The sequence below is a fragment of the Paramormyrops kingsleyae genome, chromosome 2 (assembly GCF_048594095.1).
Source record: "Paramormyrops kingsleyae isolate MSU_618 chromosome 2, PKINGS_0.4, whole genome shotgun sequence".
Classification (NCBI taxonomy): Eukaryota; Metazoa; Chordata; class Actinopteri; order Osteoglossiformes; family Mormyridae; genus Paramormyrops; species Paramormyrops kingsleyae.
This window is the reverse complement of record NC_132798.1, coordinates 10,723,024-10,747,479: the sequence shown is the minus strand read 5'-3', so window position 1 is coordinate 10,747,479 and position 24,456 is coordinate 10,723,024. Positions and strand designations below refer to the sequence as shown.

At 42.8% G+C, this 24,456-nt stretch overlaps 2 protein-coding genes and 1 long non-coding RNA gene across 6 annotated transcripts; 1 reads left to right on the top strand and 2 right to left on the bottom strand.

The window, feature by feature from the left end:
• Positions 1-6,098: 6,098 nt before the first annotated feature.
• LOC111839356 (uncharacterized) lies at positions 6,099-14,374 on the bottom strand. The gene is made up of 3 exons (XR_002837080.2): positions 14,268-14,374; positions 12,444-12,664; positions 6,099-6,137 (listed from the first exon to the last, which is right to left on the bottom strand). It is a non-coding gene; the product is annotated as an uncharacterized lncRNA (long non-coding RNA).
• A 646-nt stretch (positions 14,375-15,020) lies between these two features.
• Positions 15,021-21,335, top strand: poli (polymerase (DNA directed) iota). Of its 2 annotated transcripts, none has more exons than XM_023803239.2 (10): positions 15,021-15,269; positions 15,993-16,088; positions 16,471-16,635; positions 16,821-16,967; positions 17,657-17,893; positions 17,975-18,153; positions 19,004-19,095; positions 19,178-19,311; positions 19,486-19,691; positions 20,130-21,335. In XM_023803239.2, the coding sequence occupies exons 1-10, from the start codon at positions 15,158-15,160 to the stop codon at positions 20,727-20,729; spliced, it is 1,968 nt and encodes a 655-aa protein (XP_023659007.2). In that variant the 5' UTR covers positions 15,021-15,157; the 3' UTR covers positions 20,730-21,335. The 2 variants fall into 2 exon arrangements, with proteins under 2 accessions (XP_023659007.2, XP_023659006.2); XM_023803238.2 differs by having other exon boundaries at positions 15,990-16,088.
• Positions 21,336-21,804: 469 nt separating this feature from the next.
• Positions 21,805-24,412, bottom strand: LOC111839380 (stAR-related lipid transfer protein 6). 3 transcript variants are annotated; one of them, XM_023803244.2, is made up of 7 exons: positions 24,335-24,412; positions 23,732-23,816; positions 23,486-23,535; positions 23,159-23,285; positions 22,807-22,924; positions 22,624-22,717; positions 21,805-22,156 (listed from the first exon to the last, which is right to left on the bottom strand). In XM_023803244.2, the coding sequence occupies exons 2-7, from the start codon at positions 23,813-23,815 to the stop codon at positions 21,994-21,996; spliced, it is 636 nt and encodes a 211-aa protein (XP_023659012.2). In that variant the 5' UTR covers position 23,816; positions 24,335-24,412; the 3' UTR covers positions 21,805-21,993. The 3 variants fall into 3 exon arrangements, with proteins under 3 accessions (XP_023659012.2, XP_023659011.2, XP_023659010.2); XM_023803243.2 differs by having other exon boundaries at positions 24,209-24,395; XM_023803242.2 differs by lacking the exon at positions 24,335-24,412 and adding an exon at positions 23,948-24,152.
• Positions 24,413-24,456: the final 44 nt, after the last annotated feature.

Below are 24,456 nucleotides of genomic sequence, written 5' to 3'. Positions count from 1 at the left end.
ATGAGCTCAAAACGCAAGCGGCTTAAACCCGAAAAGGCAGAACTCAAAATCTCCTTCCATTATATTTGCATATTTTTGTGGGATTTCCATTTTTCAAACCTACAGTATCATAGGAAACACAGGACAGGAGGCATGGGGTGTCAATCCAACACGGAACACAAACTACCACACGCTTACGCACCTATAACACATTTTTTTTAAATAACTTCAAAATAATTATATTGTGATGAGTCATTCACTATGTAAATACCCCACCACCATGAATGAATATACATGTGTACAGAGGATTTAAACATTTATACTTTGTGTTAGCCTATATGAATGCAAACGTCATTCAGCACACAGTGGATTTTGAGTCATTTCTAAAAACCTAATCTTACCTCTTTTTCTAATTATGTTTATTGTGATTAAATAATGACTGAACCTATTTATCCTGATTTTAATTCCTCTAAATGTGCAATGCTCAGATTGCATACCATTAGATTTAATATCACTCATATTATTAGCATCAGGAATTTACATCCCAGTGAATACTAAAGGAAAGAAGCGTATCTGTTTTCCCACTGCTGGGCCTTATCCAGTCAAAGGCACCAGTGTGATTAATCAGATTTGGCGTGATTCCCAGAATGACGGTTTACAGCCTACAGAAGCTATAAGGCAATTTCATCCGATTTGTTACAGCGGTGAGTGTCTGACTACTCCACCCAAGTGTGAAGAATTAAAGATACATTTTCAAATAGAAATGAGATACGCCTTTCGCTAATTAAAGCGACGGTTTTAATTCACAATGGCAAATCTAATTTCCGACCACCCACAATCCCTCTGATGAATGCAGAAGGCCATCACCGGATGTCAGCAGACTGTGGAAGTGTGCCTACGGGCTGAATTTGTTATGACTATCACATACTGCAACCCACGAGGTCACATGTGAGGAAGCATTAACCATGGTTACACTGTAATCAGTATTATGCTTAATTACTATTATTATTCTACTATGGAGCATCATAGTACGCGGTGGGCTGAATTGTCTGAGGTTACCATCTGGCCGTATTCGAGGTTGTTTGTTCTTTGGTTCATATTGATTTAATCTGGTTTTACTAGTTTCCTCCCACAATCCAACAACCTGCATTTTCAGCTGAATTGTTGCTTTCAACTGGCTCTTAGTGAAAGTATGTGTGCCGTGACCCTTGATGGATCAACAAGTTCTTCCCTGCTATTCATCCACGGTTTGTATATCATGACCCTAACTGGATATGTAATTAGCAATAAAAAAAAAAAACGGTAATTTTCTGGTGGTTCAGGGGTCAGCACTGTTGCCTCCCACCTCTTGGATCAGGGTTCGAGTCTCTGCTACGGCTCCATGTGTGTGGAGTTTGCATGTTATCTCTGTTTCATCATGAGCTTTCCTCCATGTTCTCTGGTTCCCCCCCACGGTCCAAAAACATGCTGAGGTGAGCCAGAGCTGCCAAATTGTTTGTGTCACCCTGTGACGGGTTTGTGCCCCATTCTGGGTTGTTTCCTGCCTTGTGTCTATAGGCTCCAGTCCCCCATGACTCTGCTTAGGACAGATGGGTACAGAGGATGGATTCTGATTATTTGCATTATTTAATGCAGTGTTTCCCAATCCATTCCTCACGGGACCCCGGACAATCTACGTTTTTTGCTTCCTCTCAACTCGCAGCCAATCAGGAACACCGAATACCTGCTACAGGTCCGCCGGGAGCTGAGAGGAAGCAAAAACGTGAACTGTCCGGCGTTCCCCGAGGAGTGGGTTGGGAAACACTTACACTCTAATGCACTTACAGTTTACAACAGAGTTAATGGCAGGTGGTTCTGCAGGCAGGAACAAAACAAAAAACAATATTCCAGAGTCAAAAGAACTTACCAACACAAAAGGACGGAATAAATAAATAAATTTAAAGAAAACTTAAAACACAGCAAGCAAAACAGAGGCCTGCTCAATCTCCATGGTAACACAGGCAATGACCCCCAAATGTAGGCCTGTACTGTTGCTCTACCTCCCGTTAGCTGCAATTAAGCCAAACCTGCAAACCAAGCCGCCTTCGGCTGACCAGGGCTCCCCTCTGCACGGGAGCAATTCATGTTAAGTACCTCGCTCAAGGGTAGTATAAATGGCCCCCTTCAGTGATTTAATGCAGCAGCCTCTGGATTCATGTATAACCACCTCACAGCCCCCTGCTCAGCTCTGAATCACCAGCTTCATTGTGTGCGAACCCCACGCAGAAGGTATCTCCCACGTCTTTGTTTCTTTCCTCACAGAAGAGTAGGCACGAGCTGTGTACTGTATATGAATCAGCAGCAAAACTTTACGATTTATTAAATGCCAATGCTTTCACTGACTGGAAAAAAAAAACCATGAGAGAACTTGTGTTTTTCAGCAGACACTTTTACCCAAAGCCACATACAGGGTCAGACAGTCTTAGGAGCAATTGGGAGTTGAAGGCCTCGCTCAAGGGCCCAACAGCGGAATCACTCAGCTCACTCCAGAATTTCGATTGGTGACCTTCCAATCACAGACGCAGCATCCTAACCCACAGAGCTATTCGCCGTCTCCGGAGAAGGAAAGAAACGGCAAATGTTTTGCTATATCTCTAGCGGTCTCTCATTATGGGATTATGTAAGGTTTTTATGTGCACTGAGACAAAAATTAAAAGGCCTATTTGGTATGATAATAGCTTAGTAGGGGCAGGTTAAGGTTGTTAAACTATAAGAATCTTTTCTCCTTTTTCACCCAAATTGGTAATTAATCCCAGTGCATTCCTAACGATCACGCGCGTCATCTGGAGCGTCCGCTGCCCCCTAGCCCCTGCCGCACGTGTTGCGGGCTGCCATCACGTAGCTCTTCATGCAGTTAACTGGACTCCACCTGTGGCTTAAGACGATTTTCCAGTGGTGGGTGAAACTGCAGGACTGTGGGTGGAGGGACGAGAGCCCCCAAAAAGTGAATAAGTGCGTGTTCGTTCCCCAGGCCTCTTCCACACAGATGGCTGCAGAATGTAGGACAACTGAGCCACCAATCAGGATCCATCCCCCTGCCCCCCAAGGCTTTTAATAATAAACCACACACAGAACATGTGTTGATATGCAAAAGTGGCAACTCTGATAAATCCCAACTCAGAAAGGTGTCAAAATTAGATCGGCATTTCTTGACTGGAGTGAGCAGAGGTGTTTAGCTCTGCCACAGCAATTCGCAATGTGATGCAAATCATACTGACATGTCTTTGTTTACTTCAGGATTTTTTATTAATGTTTTTTTTTAACAAAACACTTATAGAAGTTGATATCCCTTGTAGGTGTAGCACTGCATTTCATTGAGGCTAGCAGGGCATCTTAAGAATTTTTGCTATTTTGCTGGCTAACCACTGAAAAGCAGGCTGCTGTTTTTGTGAGCTAATATAGCTCTCTATGCCATTCATGCCCCCGTTAGGATTAAAGGCGTCCTGGAGGATGCCTCCCACCCTCTCGCAGTCTCTCTGCCCCCCTTCCATCTGGCAGAAGGTACCAAAGCGACTGAGCTGGTCCTGCCAGGCTCTCTGACAGCTACTTCCACATGGCCGTCCAGATTTAGTGCTCTTGGCTGCCCACCTTCCCACAGATCTGAACGTCACACTAACTCTGCCGACCACCAGCACAGTCACTTTGTCACCATTTGCACGGTTAATGCTCTGTTACCAGGACTCATTAATCTTTGATATTTACTTATCTATTATTTACATCTACATACCTCTCTGCTTCTTCATTCATTGCCGTTCTAAACATTCCATCATTGTTTACTTTTACATTTTGTGTCAGTGTGACCCCCCCCAGCCCCAACACTTATCCCATCTATCATGCATTTTATGTATACATGTAGCGCCGTGGCCCAGGGATCGTTAATTTCGTGTCACCATATGCTTTGTACTGAATATGGCCCATGTGAAAATAAAGCCTCCCTTGACTTGACTGAATCCTGCCCGCACCTGAAGCCCATACGAACATTGCCGGGCTCTCTGGCTCTGCGGAGAGGATTGTTGTGTCTTATAAACATGGAGATTTTCCTCAGCAAATATTTGGCACACCTGTATATGCCCTAAATTAGCATAGTGGATGTTGGGGATACGAAGTGTTGTAAGTGTGACCACACGTTTTTTTTTTTTCTCTTGAAATTCTTTGTCTGCAAGTTTTCTTTACTTTTTTAAGTAGGTGATTATGACAACATCACAAAAAGACGGGATAAGTGGACAAATAATTTGATAAAACGTTTACATGGTATGTTTTTGTGTCTTCCTGCCAAGTCAACAGACCTCCCTAATTAAAGTTATTTCACACATGGAAAAACACTGGTGTTTTCATCACAAAAACATATTTTTGATGAATGGTTGTGTTTAAATAGCCTGCTTTACACATTTCAGATGTGTATTGGGGCAGCACAAAATGTAATTGTCTTTTGTAACAGAAGTCATAGCAATGTTCTTATATATGTTTGGTTTCCTGATGCACATTGAGGTAGGATGAGGTCAGTTAAGCATAAATCAGTCAAAGGAGTCCCTGTAGTGTAACAAGAACCTTAGAGAAGGTCTTGAAGTACATATTCAACACATCCTTGCTGAAGTGTTTTCTTCTTTTAAAACACGAAATATCACGAAAATTTTCTTTGCACATATCAAGGGCTATATGTACAGATTCCCAATCCCTCTGGAGCCAGAATTCTCTGTTTTCACATAATATCACGGAAAGTAAACAGAAAAAAATTCTGTATTTCATATTGTCAATTTATTAATTTCTACTTTATAAAGAAGAAAAATCTTACATGCTTTCTGTAATGTGATTACCTTCTCTAATAAAAAGGACTGCCAAGCAACATAATCTAATGCCAATTTGTCCACCCAGCCCTGAGCCCTTTCCAAACCTCTATGTAATATTCTCTCCACATCACTACGACCCAATTTTCAGAAGTATACTTAAAGTAAATGGGTGGCACAGAGGCCTCATAGCACTGGGACTGGGGGCTTTAGTCCTGCCCCCGCTATGTCATTGGGGCTAACATGTGCACCTCATGTTGTGCTTGTCCCCTCAGGGCACTCAGCTTTTAAACCGCAGCATGAAAATACAGCTATGCCAATCAGCGTCTCTAAATTGCCCCCAGTGCATGTGATGGGGGGGCAAAAGTGTGTGCCCTGTGACAGGCTGGCACTTTGTCCATGGTGGTCTCTGCATTGTGCCCTGTGCTGCCAAAGACAGGGTCATTGTAAGCCTGTGCTGGATGGATGGATGGATGGATGGATGGATGGATGTGCACAGGGCTGGACTGGCCATTTGGCTGGTGACCACCCCAAACTACCACATAAAGTATATGCCTATATAGTCAATATAAATAATACTGCATTTGGCATCCACACATACTCACAATAAAATCCGTAAATACATTTAACAAAGTAAATGAATGTCATGATTTATAAATTTTTCAAATTCTAACTCATATTCCAGATTTCTCCCACAATCCAAAGACCTGCAGTTGGATCAGTGTCTCTCACCCATAGAGTGTGTTCCCTGTGATGGACAGGTATCCTATCCAGGCTGTTTGCCTGCCGTACTGTAGCTCTGCCGTGATCCCCAAACCCACTAGAATCCCATACTAGATCAGCGGGTATAAGATGGATGGATGGATGCCTTCCTGGATGTAGTACCTATACTAACCAAGGTGTAAGTATGGGAAGTGTTGGATTTATCTCGTAATAGATGTATATATTTATTTTACAAGAAATGGCTTTTCTTGTCTTGCCCTTTTTTTAAGTTTCAGATTCTTTCAACTGACACTAGAAGTTGTATCTTCAAATTGTATAGTTTCTTATTTTTCATCTTTTGACGAAATGTTTTGACAAAAACAGGGGAAACATTGTGTCCCAGTAGACCTCCAACTCGTTTTAGGAGAAGATTAGATTTGTTTATTAAACAAAACAAAAAAAAAATCAGACAAGCCTTTTGAGGTCCTTTTCATTTTGAGGAAGTAGTTTTGCTTGAGCTGTTGGCTCCCCGGGGTTGAAGCAAAGCCAATCCTGCTGCTGGCAGATGTGTTGCCACGCCTGCCACGCAGGTCAGTATCGAATTCCGCTCCATCCAGTCATCCCACATGCATTCTGAAAGTAAATTATTTTTTATTGGGAGAAGCATTCTACTGGCGTCTATGGTTTAAAAGATTTAAGAATGAGCTACAGTGAGGAAAAACAAGGTATTTTTTTGTAAATTTGCTAGACATGAGTAAGGAGCACAAGACAAGATACATACAGAGATATGGATGCCCTGACTTCCTCTATATTGCTATTCATTCTGACATTTTCTTTCTCTTTATAAATATCACAAATTCCAGCACTGCAAAGTAGTTTAAAGAGGATAAACGGAATAGCAAGGCTGTAATAAAACCTGACAGAAGAAATTAACAGCATTTTTTTTTACCATATTCAGGTTTGCACCATAGCACCTATGTGACGCGGATCCTCTGGCCATCTTGCAGGTTGAGCACTTTTGCTCCCGTCTGTCATTCTCTCTAATTATCTCGCAGCAAACCTTCAAATCGGTTCTTTCTGCGAAGTGTAGGCTTTCACTTTTCTCAGTCCGTAGAGGTCTCCTTCTTACATCCTCCTTCAAAGAGCCCGTGTTCGCGCTGTATAAAAGGATGCTTTACTCATGCTAAGTAAAACTTTAAATGTCGACTACAGAAACACCACTGCGTTTCTAGTCCATCGGACCATTGTGTTTCGTATATCAAGGCCAAGAAACGCAACTGTGGACTCACAGGTGATAGCTTACTCTGTCGCCCCAAGACAATAGCTGTGTACCATGAGGAGTTCTTATCTTCTCCAGCTCAGTATTTTTTAGCACTTTTTCAAAACCCACTGTTTCAATATGATCTACGAAAGAATGGAGCTGCTTTTTTTTTGTAGACCTCTAGGGGGCCCTACATCTGAGTCATTGTACCCGAGTTTCTGCCAAGAAAGGCAGTTAAAGAAAACAACTTACCAAAAACTAAATTTCTGTAGGTGTACATTGCTGATAAAGCTATAAGTCGCGGGCCGTATTCATAAAGCACACTTGATGATATACAGCCAGAGAATGGCTGGGGGATGGATGCTGCTGATGATGAAGTTATCTAGTGACGGCAAAGGAGCTCGGAGCAGAGAAAATGAATAGGGAACTGAAGCAGGCAGCAGGTCCCTGCATTGGATACGCTCACTGGCCCTCAGTTTTAGACGAAGAAAAATGAGCCCCATAAGAAGTCAGTAATTGAACACTCCAAATTCAATGTGCATTTCCACTTTAGATTAGAAACATCTGAAGGCTTTGAAGCCCCAGACAGGAGAAGACCACCACTAACACACATCGGTGCAAATCCACTTAGGGCTTCAGGGGTCAGGGCAAGTATTTTATATTCAACTTTAAACATTCTAATTAATGTTAAAACTCTAGGATGTTCGTTCTGTGCAGAGTTCAGGGAAGGGTTTGAACAGGCAGACAACAGAAAGTGACGATATTATTGAAGATATGAAGAGCAGAGAAGGACTGTAACTTTGACTGTATATCACAGCTTAAAGGCTGCACTCTTTACTCTTAAATCTCTGTATCACCCCTGTTTTACTTATTTAACTGAAAACTAATAAAAATGGAAACTACAATCTGATTTTCAATGAAATTCAGGAAATCCACTAGGGAATGGTGTGTAAATAATTAGATTTGAATAATACTATAATCAAAGTCAAAACCTGCACACTTACAGTAAGTACTGTTTGCTATCACTTTAGACAGCCAGGACAGGTAAATTACGTTGAACTTACAGATAACAGTAACTTAGCATACTTAAACCCAGCTTACTAACAAGTCACAGTAATGACAATTTTATAAGCTTATTTAAATAATGAAATGGATAATTTCAGACATCATATCCGGCTGACAGAGATTACCTCTGAAAGGAGTATGGATCACAACAACTGACATTAGTACTGTCTCAGCAACTTTTGTCTGGTTAACAGGAATTGGAAGAGGTGATCTATCCGTTCATTTTCTAACCCCTTACCCTGATCAGAGCCGCAGAAGGGCATGGACCATATCCCAGACAGCACGGGGCAGGGGAGGTATACCCCAAATTCAATTCCAGTCCGCCACAGGACACAGGCACACACTCAAGCACGTAATTATACTCTCTGGACACCTTCGAGACACTGATTAGCCTATGTCAGGGGTCTCCAACTCCGGTCCTGGAGAGCTACTATCCAGTAGGTTTTCTATCCTACCTGGCTTCTGATGAGCCACACCTGTTCTCAGGTAAATACCAGGAGCAGCTGTGGCTCATCAGAAGCCAAGTGGGATAGAAAACCGACTGGATAGTAGCTCTCCTGGACCGGAGTTGGAGACCCCTGGCCTATGTGTTTGTCCTTAGACTGAGGGAGAAACCCTGCTTGACACTAGGAGAACATGTTCTACCCATATGAGAGGAACTACAGGGTTCATATAAGACATGTGCAATCATATTTTGATTGCACATGACAATGCAGGATGTACACTTGACATTTAAGGCACTCAAAGGAAAAGCCTATAAGAAAATAGGAAACTTTCACATTAATTTTACATTTTACCCTACATGATAACATATGGCTTTAGTAGGAAATAGATGTTTATTGCTTGCTGTTTCTTAATAAAAAAAATATGTTGTTCTTATGTTATTCTAATGAAAAACGTGTGATCACTCCACATTCAGTTGGTTTAATTAGACATGAGAAAATTCATGTTATGTCCTCAGAACACAAAGTGAATGTATCAAGCGATAAAGGATGTTGCCTTTTCAAAATACTCATTCTAGCTGTGTGGAACCTCTGTCCATGGTTCAGCTGAGTTCATGCAAAGAATTATGCATAGAAACTAATACTGACAAAATATTAATTTAATATGTATTTTACATGAATAAAGGACATGTACGACTAATGACACATATATTTATATGGATTGTACATAAACGTAGGACTTAAATGTTTGACGGTACAGTAATTTTATATGTCAATAAAGGACATATATGTCTAATGACACAGTAAGTTAATATGCGCCTGTGGCCTGCTGGATAGGGTCTGGACCCCCCCCATGACCCTGAATAGGACAAGCAGGTACAGAAAATGTATGTATGCATGTATGGATGGATGGATTCTATATTTATTTTGAAATATGTCATATGAAGAGCTCATATGTTTTAGGTAAAACGAATCATATATTATTTTTTCAGAACTTTTCCATATGGGCAAATTACTTATCGAAATTTAAATGATCATGGAAGTCATGGAAAAATCTTTAAATCAGAAATAACAGGCTTTATCACTCTTGAAGGTAAGGAAACCGCTGTTAGCTCTTAACCCTTTACATTTTCTGCTGCTATATGCTTCCACAAATTACCTGCTTCGTAAATGTCGGCACAACTCTAAAGGAATACAAAAAAGAAATAGAAAAGTGGATGGAGCTGAGCTCAAACCGGAGCGTTGTGAGCTGTCGCACTTGTACTTATAGGAATCATAAATCACGTCCTATTGCACCTCAAGGCATACAAAAATGCTGCAGTGAGGATTGTAAAAACTAAAAATATGATCATAGCGCAACCAGTCCTCACGTCCCTCCATTAGCTTCCATTTAAGCTTGTCGACTCCGTCTTAATTATAAGGCAGTGAAACGTCTGGCTTCCACTTATCTGAGTGAACTCGGTGGATTATATGAGCCATAATGCTCTCGCTAGTCTCCTTATGCCGCCACTGGTGCTGGTGGGATAAATAAACAATCGCGGCCAGCGCAGCCTTCTGCTCTACGGCCTTTAAATGATGAAACGGCCTGCCAGCCAGGATAAAGGATGGCCCCTCAGTGTCACTCTCTACACCGGAGACACGCTCTTTTATTCTACCCTATGCTACTTAAAGCTGCTACGGTCATTTTCTGTCTTCATGTCCCTGTCATTTCCCCTTTCTCCACACTTGCCCCGCATGTTTCTTCTCTCCGCCCACTCTGTCTGGGGCAGACACCCCCCCCCCCCCCCCCCCCGGAGCGAGCGCTGCAGGCTTCTGAAGTAGCTCAGGCTCAGTGCAGGAGAAGCATCGTCATAGCAGGCTGACCCAGCGGACATGACTGGCTGACCTAGCAAAACGCAGGCTGAAAGCTCGCCACTCCTCAGGGGGGACGGGAAGGCCGGCTTCGGTCCTCGCTTTGTTTTTTATTTCCTATCTTTTTTTTTCTTCCTCGACTCTCCCGTCTTCTGGCATTTTTACACCAACCCTTTAAACTGTACCATGTTAATTGCCTTTGTGTCTGTGTGCGATGTTATTACCAATTACTGTTGTGTCACAGCAGCTTGTAATGCTGTTGTTAGATTCTACTTTAAGTACCTTGAGACGGCCAAGTTAGGTAGTGGGAAGCATAAAGATAATTTAGATGGAACTGTGCAATGTCTCTAAAGGGCAGCTTATATGAGGAGAGGCAAAAACGCTGAACACCGTGGCAGTCCACACCTGAGCACTGAATAATTGGCAAAGACACAAGCCTGGAAATGGTGTAACGCCCTGTTCCTGTGAGATACTAATGCCTAAACACATTATGGCATGCAGATGCTTAAATTTGTGCGTTAAGCTAAGTTGTTGTGGCAGACTCAAATACATAGAGGCAGTGCTTGGCAGAGAGCTGCCTTTTTAAGAGGCTGTGGCCTCTGGACCTGCCTTTGGAGTCTCTTGGGCCGTGACGCCCACTATGATGGTGACAACAAAGGCTCTGTACCCGACTAAAGGAGAGCAGAATTCTCTTTGGGCCTTTAGTGTAATATAGGATTCACATACTTGATTCACGTTTGATGGGCTGATTTTGAAACTGAAATGAACTAGCCTTAGCATTTGCCCTTATTCTCGTCGAAGGGCTCATTCTAGGTGCTTCCGGATCTGTACAGCTTTCAGGAGGAGGGACGGAAAGAAAGCAAAAGAAGGAGCGTAAATAATAAAAGTTTTTTTTCAGGTCATGAATTCAAATGTGTTTTACTATCGTGACAATTATAATATTTTCTACAAAGCACTTAAACACTGACTCTAAAAGCAGTTTCCCTGAAATACTTCAGGCAGAAAAGCGTTTGCCGTTTTATATTTTTAATAAGGTGAAGAGGAAAAGCCGGCTCTCAATTGTATACGTCCTGCTGGCTACAAGCATGTTTGACACAGGCTGTTTGACATCTACCCCAGGCTGACCTTCAGAGCCCCCTAGGCAGGCAAAGGCAGGTGGATCACAGCCGTACCTAGTAGGGGCTATAGCCCTGTGTGGCAAGCTTCTGTCCATAGTGGGAGATAATGGAGCCAATCAGTGCTACTTTCATTCATGGTTCCTAATAGACCTTGGCTGGATGACAGAGCTTTAATGCCTTAGTTAATGTTCCTGAAAGCAGCAGAGCATGCAGAAGAACGAGGACATCGGAGTCATTGCACTCCGACTGCATTTTACTGCGTCCCTTGGTTAAATCGTTATAGCCTTCCCTCATTTCTGGATCTTTGGCTCCCCCTTGTGGTATACAACGTGCTTCTACAAAAGATTACAATACAGATTAAATGATGGAACGGGGATTTCGTCCATTGTGTACCCCAGTACTGTGCTCTGTGCTGCTAGAAATAAGCTCCAGCCCCCCCTCCATGACACTGACCAGGATTACTGGTTGGAAGATGGATGGATAAAATGATAACTGTTTTAAGCTTCTATAAAAAGAAATAATTGCAGGATATTATTCAGATATAACCAAAGCAATAGAGTGTAACGTATTATTAGGCAAAGATAGAAATTCATACCCCATCCCCAGGGAAGGGATTAAGAAGCCCCGTTCTGGACAATGAATACTATTACAATTGTGATGTGTGTGTGTTTCAATTAAAATATAAACAAAGATATTAATGTGGAGAAAGAAGACATAGAGTTTTTATAATAATGTTACTGCAAGAGAAAATAGCTTAATGCAGTCTTGGCTGTATGCTTTGTGCAGGTATTATATGTACTTGGGGGGAGATGGCAGCATTACAGCTAAAAGCATCATAGCTGCCTTGTAAGCAGAAGTCGTCCCTGTTTCTGGCACTTTCAGCAAAGAAAGATCCCCCTTTATTCTATTTTCAAGGGGGGAGATGAGTGACTGATGGAGGTAGAGCTGGTGCAGATGTAGATAGCAGAAGTAATGGAGATGGTGCTGATGTGACACCAGTGGAGATGCTGGTGATGGATTTTAGGTGGTGGAGATGCGACGTGCACCGCAGCCTGGCAAAGTCTGCATTAGTGCTTCAAAAGAGTACCACAGTCCTTGTTGATTCAGGGGCGGAGTCACAGTACAGCCATTGCAGATTTCTGAGCAGAGACACCTATAGCATGGCTATAATGAAGCCCTATGTGAGAATCCGATTACAGACCTGAGTGATCTGCTCAGCTTCAGGCCTGAACCAAGGTGATGAACGAGCTCCTTCTCTCCTCCGATTGTTGCAGCACTTCTGCTCCCGTGTTTCTGGATTTAAGTGCCATTTCTGACATCATAGATCACAATGTCCTCATAAATAGGCAGGATAGATCAGGGTAGGGAATCTTGTTGGTGTCAGCAGACAGGTTTTCTCCTGGTCCAGGTGTTATCAGTCAACTAAACTCAGATAAGACAGAAATTATGTTAGTCAACTCTAATTCAATTTATATGATTTAAGGTGAAGCTAAATAGCTTGTTGTTACAAACAAGAAGCACATTTGGATCTCATCTTAGAAATATACTGTATATAGTGTCTTTAATTTGCAGAATATAGTCAAAGATCAAGTAAAAAAAAAAAACAATCTCTGCATGATGTAGAAAGAAGCTGGCCCATTAAATCATTATACTATGGTTGCTGTATCACCCTTTTTAGCTCTCAGGCTGGTTAAGTAGTATAATATAATAATTCTTAGTATAATGTGTATATACATATAGCTTTGGGTGCCAAATAATGGAAAGCTGGATATAAAATGTTTATGATCACCATTAAAGCTTTCAACACACTTGCATTTGTGTCTCTGTGATCTAATTCTCGCCAACTGCCTTGCTCAAAAGACACTCTTTATCATGTCGTACCGAAAATTACAAGCACAATTCAGCAAGTCTACAGGAAAATGCTACCACTAAATATTCAGCAAATCAAAAGGTGCTGAGCAGATAATGGATTCTGAACACCCGGCTGTTTGTAAGCCGAGCTGTCATCCTCCTGTCTTAGGTGTCCCTTATATATATTGCCGGGCTTATATTTTCATTATGTCTGTTAAGCTTGAGGCATCGTGATTGTTTCTTCCTGCACTAAGATCTCTTTGCTTCTATCTAATCAAAGTATCTATCCACGAAACATTGCTAACAATTCTCATGCCATTTTTGCACATCCTATCTCATGCCATCTATCTCAGCTTGCAGATGAACAGAGGAGCTCGGACTCCTGGTGGAGATCAGGGCCTATAGGAGGAGGTCTGTTGGGCGTCTGCATGGGCAGCTGCCTTGCCTTTCTGCTCCCTGTAGCCAGATTACCTGACAGTGATTGTTTGGCCTACAGTCGCTGTCAGCCATGATCAAGAGACTTTCATGTTCCTTATAATTGTGTCTGTGATTTGTGATTCCGACATCGACAGGCAGTATTTTGCAGCAGTATTGCTCGATTGCTTTCTTCACTGGGGTTGGGGAATTATTACGTTTCCCCATATTGGCAAATTTGGTTTTCAGCTTTTTTGATTCCTTCTGGAAAATCTACTGTAAAGTGTTGAAACAAAAGTTTTTTTTTAAAGCATACAGGTCCACTGTACCAGATTAAAACGAAGCATGCAGCCATCTGTATTCATATGAATATATAAAAATTAGCAATTTAAAAAAAAACAAGTGTCAATAATATACCAGCTGAACTCCAAAACCCAAAAAAGAAGCAACTTCATAAGAACTAATACAACAGCCTCTCTTAAATGCGCTTAATGTCACCTGAGTTTTACATCCAGTTTTGGCCTACTCGATGTGCAGCACTTTAAGCGAATGCTGTTTATCTCAGTAGACAAAGCAGCCAGTGGGAGGGTTGAGAATATTGGTTTAAATAGGGTATTCAGGCTTCTCAAAAGGCAATTTACTATCTGCCCGATTTCGTGGATCCGCACAAATGAGATCGTTCACTCTTTCACAGCACATTTGCCAGCTCTCCGTATCTTTGTAATGGTGTCTGAAGGTCGTGTTTTAAAATTAGGCTTACCCTTTAGGGCGAGCTGGAGGCAGTCATACATACAGCCATGGAAAGAGGAAGTGAATGCAGATCTATCAGCTGTGGCAATGGGTCCCTTATACCAACCATTGCAAAACAGCTGACATGTGCTCAGGGTTGCCAACGTCGGTCAGCTGGATGGAGTGAGATTTTCCGTTTGAGACAAGTCTGCACTCACATGCACACGCATATATGTATGTCACAGTTTTATTACCTTGTAAATAGTCCACAGGGTTTGCAAACTACCGCTTTTGATGTAGCTAATTTTAGGTTTATAATGGAATAATATAGATTTGCCTTGGGGTTTCTCGCGTGAGCGTCCAAGATTGTAGATTTCTATGTTTCTCTTCAATTCAGAACAGGTCAGCCTCAATGTTAGGATAGGGCTGTGGTCACATGAAAGGTGAAAGCAAAGGAAAGTAACTTAGTTTAGCTCCTTGTACTTTCCGTTTCCACAGCATCCCAGCTATATGTGGGGTTTTCAGGCAAATTACCGAAATACGTCGCACTGGTGTTAACATATTTCACAAATTGTTATACCAATCAGTTTTCAGTATCTAAAACCAGCATAAACACCCAGTCCTATTTCTGAACATTCAATAAAAGTAAAAATCCTCGTTGTTTTCTTAGATTATATTAATAAGGCAGAATGTATGATTTGGTAAATATTTAACTTCAGTAGGTATGAAACGTGTAAGCAGCGGCTCTGAATTAAACCGGAGTTTCCGTGTGATCTCCTTCGCTGTAGATGGCGCCAGGTCTTTTGGAAATTTGTTTTGTTGCGGAAACCAGCCACTACTGCAGAATAACAGGAAGCGGCGCCCTTTCGGTGGCTTCTGTCTGCAGCGAGATATGCATTATTTTGCACAGTAATTAAGACGATGGCGCTGGGTGATAATGAAGGCGAGCCGCCGTTGTCTGACGATGACATCGACTGGACCGATGAGAGCGCGGACATCGCGGCAAGCCAGCCGGCCGACTGCCGGGACGCAGGTACACGGGGCTCCCCGGAGCGAGCAGAAACACCAGAAATTAATAACTGTACTGTTTATTTGTTTGTTAATGAGTGAAAATATTAGCTTCGTCTACATTTTACACTAAAATATAATCTTGCAGGATTGCATGTCGTAAAATCGGTTTTGTAGATTTGTTTTCACGCATGGCTAAACATAAACAAAGATATAAACTAAGCAAAGTGGCATAGTTGCTCGGACACTGAAACCTAGGAGGACCACTAGGTTTATCAGGTCTCCTCGACATGCAGAATGAAATCAGTGCACCCAGAATATATAAAAACCCCCATATAGCCGTATATACTGTATGCATGATACTAGGAAAAAAGATCGAGGTATTATCCTCAGAACTGAAATGGATTTGAAGGGTCTGGTTAAATGACACAGAAGCACCATGCAGGGTTACCAGCATCTAGCGTGACACTCACGCTTTCAGACTCTCAGGCTCACACAAGAAATCTCCCAGCAAATTTATATTATTCCATTATAAACCTAAAATTAGCTACATCAAAACCGTTGGGGTCGGTTGCAAAACCCACAGAGTATTTACAAGGTAATAAAACTCTTATATAGATGTAAATGTGTGTGCAGACTTGTTCCGAATTGGAAATCTCTCGCCAGCCAGCTGACCAGAGTTGCCTGTATGCATATATGTGACCTGTTATGGCTGTGTGGTGGTGTGTTTGGTCCTTTCCTCCAGAAGGCCAGCCACAGAAGGTCATCCTGCACTTTGACCTGGACTGTTTCTATGCCCAGGTGGAAATGATCCGCAACCCAGCCCTGTGGAACCTGCCTTTAGGTCAATGACAGCTTCTTTATTGGCTAAATTAAGGACCCTTGATATGTTTAATCGCATCAGTTCCTGAAATAAAAGCTCTTTATCTTCTAATGAAATGCGATTTGGATTTATTCCAGCTATATAGGAAATATAATCTGCACCTTCTCAGCTGCATTAGCTGCGCTTAATTTCCTCTAAGGTGGCTTTATTGGTCGTCCCCAGTAGCTAATCTGGTTATTAGGATGTTCTATGAAAGCTTTTTTAATGAACTGTAACGAGTTATCAGCCACTTTATGTACATCTAATGGAGTTCTGTAGATTTTTTTTTTTTTAATATTCAGGTGTCTCGTAAGGAAATTAGCAAATAAAAATGTTTGTTTCACTGTAAATGTTTTGCATTTAGCTGTTCACCAGAAGTATTTCATTGTCACGTGCAACTACTTGGCCAGGGAGCTTGGGGTGACCAAGCGGATGATGGCGACGGAAGCCAGGTCTAAATGCCCCGAGCTGGTCCTTCTCAATGGAGAAGACCTGACCCCTTATAGGGAGATATCCTATAAAGTCACAGGTAACACTGTCTGTCTGCAGGCTTTCTACTCTTACAGGCCCTGTGCAGGTGCTGATTGGTTGCCTACTGGCACCATGAACCCTAGTCACCCAACATGTATCGTGTGAGACATGGTCCAAACTGGGAAGATTGATGGATGGATGGACGGACAGACAAATGGACAGAGATTTGCTTTGTGTTTCCAGAACTGTTGGAGAGTTTTTGCCCCCTGGTGGAGAGACTGGGCCTTGATGAGAATTTTGTGGACGTCACAGAACTGGTGGAAAAGAAGTTAAAGAAAGTGCCTCTGCCCTCTGACGTTTCAGTCAATGGCCATATTTACAACCAGCAGGGTCAGTCAATGTTTTTTGTGGGCATGTGTGTCTATGTGCATGCATGCATAAAGGACTCTTGCTCAGAAATACAGCCACTTCATGCCTATTCATTGACCAAAGTCAATTTGCTCTTCTGCTTGTCACATGCACCGTGCTGCCACTAGGTGGTGCTCATGATAAAGGTATTTATTCAAAGTAGCTTTTATGTACAGCTGGGGAAAAAGGGGTTAATGTGTTTTTTCAGGCCTGCCATAAATTTCTGTAAGCTGTGCATGTTTTTCTTACCAGGAGACAACTCGCAACAAGAAGTGTAGAAGGAATTGGTTGGAATTCGTAGAAATGAGAAGGGTTTTTTTTGCGGGGGTTGTTCATCTTTGTGGGATAAAAATGAGGCTGATGCTCTTTGAAGTCGGAAGAATGAGGGAGCTTGTTGGATCTGGAGTTGGAATGTTTGAGATGAATTTTTAAATATCTGGTACACCAAGGTTTTGGGGGTGTAGTTTTTTTTTTGCACCCTTCTTGACCGGATCACTAGATAATTCATGACACAAGATTGATTAACATTTAAATAAAATGAGTTAAAAAAAAAAACAACAAACAGAGCGATATGTTGGAAAAAGCCAGCAGATGACAAAAGATGAGAGGAATTAAATTATCACTTGTTTAGGTTCATTGTTTAACAATCGGACGTGTTGTGGTCTATCCAGCCCTAGATACCACGGCCCCCGACCACCACCGGCTAGCATTGGGGTCCCACATCGCCGCCGAGTTTCGGGCCGCCGTCCACACCCAGCTGGGCCTCACGGGCTGCGCTGGCATCGCCCCCAGCAAGGTTCTGGCCAAGCTGGTTTCCGGCACCTTCCGACCCAATCAGCAGACAACGCTGCTGCCAGAAAGCTCCGCCCAGCTGATGCGTGGCCTGATCCACGTTCGCGCCATACCGAGTAAGCTCCGCCCAGTCCCGGCGCTGTGGTACTGGCGGGGCGGGGGACTCATCTTCAGTGTGTTACCATGCCCCCCCGCAGGTGTGGGCCGCAGCACCGCTATGCGCCTGCAGGCTCTCGGCATTCACAGCGTGGTTGACCTGCAACGGTGCCCCCTGCCCACGCTAGAGAAGGAGCTGGGTGGGATTTGTGCTCGCCGCATTCATTGCCTGAGTCTGGGCATTGATCCCCTGCCCGTCACGCCCAGAGGACCCCCACAGGTATCGCCGCCCTGCTGGACAAACACTTGTATGCGACAGATGTCATGGGCACTGAGGTCCAAAAGATCAACAGGCAGATTACCAATAATTCCCTTCTCATCATGAATAAAGCTCCTCATTGTCACTAAGTCTGCTCTTGCTCATAAGAAAAGCCTTCTTATTATTAGTAAATCCTGTTTATCTTTAGTGCTGTCTTTAAAATGAAATTACCCTCCCTGGCAGTGAGCAGCCTGTCTTGCGAAGTTCGGTTAATATGCAGTCATCCTACATAGTGTGCACGGCTGCTTAGTGGGGACACAAGCTTGTAATCTGCAATCTTAAAGTGTATAATTGACACATATCTTTAACTTGGTGCACAACAGGATTTCATGCTGACTATTGCAGTAAAATTACTTAAGAACAATGGGCTACTTATTTGGAAAATCAGACTTTTTTTTATGTGAGTGAGAATATTTGTGGCATCAAACCTCATTAATCCTTAAGGGGAATTCTTCTGTCTGAATCTGTCTGTCTATTTGCATGTGTTGGCTTGAATAGTGATGTGATTTGGAGGGATGTGGAGATGTGGCCTGTTCGGTTGTAATAGAGATCTTACCATAGCAGGTAGAATTAGGGAGCTCTCTTTGGTTATCCACATTCCCCAGCATCCTGACTGTAAGACTGCCTGCCTTGTGCTGCTATTTAAAGCAATGAGAACAAACAAAAAGAGACTGCAGGAGAATAACCCAGCTAAGTAGGAGCAGCAGTGATCTGAGGCCATCGCACTGGATCCGTGCAGTGTGTCGCAGTTAGGGCTTCCCCACTGGCTTGGAGATTCTCTCACAGCCTGGTTTCCCCCCCTGCATTTCAGTCTCTCAGTGATGAGGATTCATTCAAAAAAGTGTCTACAGAAGTGGAGGTGATGCAGAAGGTCAAAGAGCTCGTAAGCAGTCTGCTACACAGGTGGGCGACTTGGTGGAGGGGGCGGGGCCTTCTGAGGTCCATCATCGCTGTGGGGCTGCGGTTCTGATGCTGTCACCATCAGGTTGCACAGGGATGGCAGGGTTCCGCGCACCATGCGTCTGACCATCAAGCGTTTCTCGGAATCCAGCCAGCCGGTGAGCAGGGAGAGCCGTCAGTGCCCTTTGCCCACCACCCTGGGGCAAAAGATCCGCTCAGGTGCCAGTCGCCTCTGCCTTTGACTCCTCCTGACATATGAGCTGGTAACAGCCTGCATAAGAAGCCTGTTGGTTATTAGCAAAATGGCTCCATGGTAATTTGCTTCTTACCTCTATAAGTATGATAGGCATTTGATCTTTTGTTCACGTTTCCGAAACTCTTCTGTGAAAACAGGCAGCTGGGATGCGGTGACACCCCTGGTGTCCTTGGCCATGAAGCTCTTCTTCAGATTGGTGGACAGACACATGCCGTTCCATATCACCCTGATCAGCGTGTGCTTCACCAACCTGCAGTTGTGCTGTTTGGGCACTAGGGGCTCCATAGTGTCATTCTTCTCACAGGGGTCCCCCGTCAAGCCAAAGGAGGCACCATCTGCAGAGGTGAGGAGAGCCGGGCTTCAACCAAACTACAACCTAAATCTATGCTGATCTCTTTATGTCTGATAATATATACTGCGTCTAAACGTGATCTGTTTGGTAGTATGGTACTTTTATGTAATGCCTTGATGATAAGTTAATGGCCAAAATTAGACTACATAAGTGGCTGTTTTACTCAACATGAATGCAAAGTATACGTGTATTTCAGTTAATGGAAAAACATGTTTTACTCATTTAATTCATGTGTTCACTGCAACACTGCAACACCAAACATGTTAGTATTTTCTGCCACTTTCTACAGCTCCTCATCTTTCTCATGGTGTATGTTGAGAATTTCTGTATATAATATTAATATGACATCTGGGTGTTTTAAGCATAATGTTTATAAAAACAATAATAGGAATCTGATGCATTAGGTCTTTTATTATTATCATGTTCCAGTCCTCAGGTCCTACCTGCCAGCAGGGGGCGCTTGATACAAGCGGCAATCAGGACGTGCAAGAGGCGTCTCTGGTCGCCAGTGCACCACTGCAGCAGAGGTCGGCTCCCTCTCCTCCTCCAGGAGTCGACCCCAGCGTGTTCTGGGAACTTCCTGAGGAAATCCAGAGGGAGCTGAGATCTAGTGCAGCTTCAGCTCCTGTTCCAGATTGCCCTGGTTCCACTGCGAGTTCTGCCCCAAGACTGGGACTGGGCCAACATGCTTCCAGGGAGGCCTCTTCTCCAGCCGTACTCCGGCCACCCAGCTTGGCTCTACGCACGCTTGCAAACCAGACCCAAAGCCTGAATCCCTCGCTGAACTCACCCGTCCATGAGGTGCCCTCTCACGTGGACCCCCAGGTGTTTGTTGAGCTCCCCACAGAACTGCAGGGGGAGCTGCTGGCCGAGTGGAAGCGAGAGACGCGAACCCCACCCTCAACCCCACCCTCGCAGACTCTGCCCTCCCCTAAGCGAGGCTGGAGCAGGCCATCCAAGGGAAAGAAACTGAATCCATCCAACCGCACCCAGGTGAACAACCTGTTGAGGTACTTCAAGCCATGCTGAGACATCTGCATGAGCCATATGGCCTGTGTGCACTGATGGGTGACACACTGATGGATGACACACGCATATTAATATAACAGAGTGGCAGGCTTTTCCAAGCTGTGACATGCGGAACAGGATGGCGTATGGAGCGTGTGACACCATAGATGACCCCTACCTTGAAGCCGAGGGTGTCACTACTATTTTAAGCATGAGTGCATCCTTCTGGTAAAGGAATTTTATTGATTATACAGGCGTATGAGTGCAATTCCAGCCAAAGGGGTTGGGTGGCGCTGTCGTGTTTGTGTGAGGTCATCTGACATTCTCAGACAGGAAGTGATCTTGAACCAAAGTCTTAAGTACAATCACAGTACGACGGTTTTGAATAAGTATTTTGTGTAAGTATGATGTGTGTTTTTTTTTATTTAAAAAGAAGGTAAAAGAAAATAAAAGGTTGTTGTAACTGTTACATTGTAAAGAATGTTACATTGTGTGTCCTGGGGATCAGTCTCCTTGAGAGTTTATTACTCAGTGTTAAAGCACTTAGGTATGCTTTGTTTGTGGTTTATTTTATCTGAGTAATGCATTATTACTGGAAAAATTCTAATAAATTTCTTGCCATACAGACCGTAAATGTGTCATAAAGGATGTGACATCAAGGCTGGTGGTTTCGTCACGCCACTTACAAAGTGAGAGCATTAATCACAGTGATGAACCATGACCAATGACAGGGGAGTCAAATATTTAGTTTCGATTAACTTTGGAGACGAAATGTAAATGGTTGCTGCTTTTAAGAATATCCTTGTATTTAGCCTGGCAGTGTTACTTTGTGTATGTATCATTCACTTTTATCCAAGGAGTCGTGTGGTTGGGTAAGCCAGCCTCTAGAGCTCAAGGGTCCAATGGTGAAATCACTCTGCCCAGCATGAGATTTGAACCGACAACTTTCCGATCACAAGCACAACATCATAACCTGTTGTACTGTTATCACATAGTCACAACTGGTTATATATTATACACAGCATTTAGTCCACCAAAAAAACATGAATTGCAACATGCCTGGCTTCGCACAAAATGATAGCAGAGCAGTGTCAACAGAAGCTGTTTAATCAAAACATTTTGGATCATCCCGAAGTCAAACTCCGTAAAAGTTTTCTGGATTACAAACCTGCTGTATTTCTTACAGTATTTAATTTTCCATTCATTATTACACATTATTCCTATTTTGCATGACAAATGTCCATGGTATTAAGAGTACAACGTTCATGTATTAGCACCTGTTTGGTTATGGCCCAGTACTCTCCATAGTCTTGGCCTTCAGCCCAGCCCGAGCGCTGTTGACCAGGTCGATGATGTTGTTGGGAAGAGCAGCTTCCACCACAGTCCGAGGCAACATCCCCCCTAAGTCAGGCTGGATGTAGACCTCCAACTGGGACCGAGAGGGAGTCCTGGCAACACCCACACACACATTAACGCATCCACTCGCCATGGTCAAGCCACGCAAGAAGACGCTCACATGAACTGCTTAGTATTGTGTGATCTGTTTGACCAACATGTATTAGTTAAACATTTGTACTACAGATGTCAGTTATACTATTTCTTATAATAAATTAGCCCTGAAGTGTTTACACAAGTTGTTACCACCTGCTACTCTTTATGGCTACTTAAGATAACTGACCTTGTATAACTTTCCATAGAGGCTTATGTATTCTTTGATTTCATACACACAGCTTAGGTAACGCTCTGAACCTTCAGACTTTAGATTTTTTTGATGCACTTTTCTCACTAGATTGCATTATGGATTACACTTGATGCCAATCTGAAGTGCACTTTAGAAACTAAAATCTGACTGAAATCGTCTTAATGTAGCCCTTCTGGCTTGTTCTTTACACAGAAAGGGGCATACAGTACATACCCCATTAGTGGAGAGCACACATATCCACATGCATTGTTGTGTCCTCTGATGTGAGGTGAACATGGTGGGCATTGGGGATAATCAACACTCACAGCTACGTGAGAAATCCAGAGAAGGAAGTAGTTAACACAGGAAACGCTGGCCAAGGTAACATGGTTAGCGACGTGCATCCCAGTTACTCACAGTTAGTAGTGACTATTCCTCCATTGTACCGTTTTACCTTCACAAGGTCAACAAAATCTCTGGATGAAATGAGACCCATGCCGTAACTGTGGGTGACAGTGTGACAAATAAAAGTCTCCTGTCGAAAAAGCAAATGCTCCAATTTTAAATGTGTCCTTATTAAAAGCAGTCCTGTCATATGTAAGGAAGTGCATCTCTATCTGGGTGAACACTACACTTTTAATATGTCGTTCAGCACTGGTACTCTTTAGACTTCGTTCATAGCTGATTTTCTTTTTTCTTCCTGAAAAGCAAGGCTGACACCCAAATGATCTAGACTTCAAACAGTCCATGAAATTGTTATGGGTCTCACCTGGCCAATATGCTCAAGAATGGAATAAGACTGTAGCGACTTGTCCCATTTCATTCTATGCTCTGGAAGATACATGAAAGGAATGATATTTTCAGGGGTGTCCTCAATGGTTGCCTGACCACGGTACCTTTGCAAAGATCCAAAGAACAAGGTGTACGTTTCAGACCCAAGGCATTAAATATACAGAACTGTCTATATCTGATGTAAGATGTCTATGTCCACCTTCAAACTATCTTTGGGCAATCCATGGAGTATAAATCAGGTAAGGTGTTATATTATAATATCTGTAGCAATATATAGATAGTTCAGTATCCGTTCAGGACTTACAGTTTCCCTTGATACTCATTGGATGGTTTCCAAGATATTATAATATCTCCCTATAAGCAAAGAGCAGCATTACATTTCTGAGACGGTAGGGGGGCCCATTCATGTAAGAACATGCAAAGCTGAAAATCGGCTACATTTTACAAATTCGGATCTGCTTCTCAATAAAAGTAATTATACACGTTTTTAAAATTTGGAGATGCAGTCACCATCTAGATTGACAGTAATGGTTCTATCATTGATTCTTACTGAAGTTTTCGCCAAAGTCCATCCTGATTCATCTTGATGATATGACCACAGCTTTTGCGAAACTTCCTCTGCCACGAAGTCCATTCTGTAATAAAATTAACGTTTTCAGTACTTTGTTAAAGATTACTACAGTAAATTGTTTTCGACTAGCTGTACGAAAAGTTTAGCTGCATCTTGATTGCATTATTTGGCATATAATTAAAACTAGGTACTCACGTAATCGTAGACAAAAGGGTTATAACAAAATATTATAATAACAATATGAGAAACTATATACACCGCAATGCACAATATGACTTAATCTGCTGCAGTCTCTGCATAAATTGTACACACACAGAAAACGGTCTGCGATTTATAGGACTGCAAGTTAACCAAATAGTATTAACAATTACGTTCAGTAAAATAGCGATTATGACACTGGTCTTTCCGGACAACTGAACTTTGGACATTATAGGCTAGTTATGCAATTACACTTACGGCAAATGATTTGCAGAATGTAATAAAATACGTGTTTAATATGTATTCCTTTCTTCCGGTCTCATTAATAGATTTTGTATATTAAAGGTGCTTTGCAGAACATTTTACTAGATAAAAGGCCCGTACCGTTGGTATTAATACACTATATTAATGCTCACTGTACTGTACATTACAGTAATGCTGATGGTCTTCCGTGCCAGTGACGTCATCTGCCGCTGAGCATGCTGGTAAACGCGAGGACGCCAATT

Excerpts from the sequence above, each read along its gene's own strand:
- poli (XM_023803238.2), top strand. The coding sequence starts at position 15,158 with ATGGCGCTGGGTGATAATGAAGGCGAGCCGCCGTTGTCTGACGATGAC. Across the intron at positions 18,154-19,003 it reads CGCCCAGAGGACCCCCACAG|TCTCTCAGTGATGAGGATTC; the intron begins GTATCGCCGCCC and ends CCTGCATTTCAG. Across the intron at positions 19,096-19,177 it reads GTAAGCAGTCTGCTACACAG|GTTGCACAGGGATGGCAGGG; the intron begins GTGGGCGACTTG and ends TGTCACCATCAG.
- LOC111839380 (XM_023803244.2), bottom strand. The coding sequence starts at position 23,815 with ATGGACTTCGTGGCAGAGGAAGTTTCGCAAAAGCTGTGGTCATATCAT. Across the intron at positions 22,925-23,158 it reads TTCTTGAGCATATTGGCCAG|GAGACTTTTATTTGTCACAC; the intron begins GTGAGACCCATA and ends CTTTTTCGACAG. Across the intron at positions 22,157-22,623 it reads GTGTGCTCTCCACTAATGGG|GACTCCCTCTCGGTCCCAGT; the intron begins GTATGTACTGTA and ends GGGTGTTGCCAG.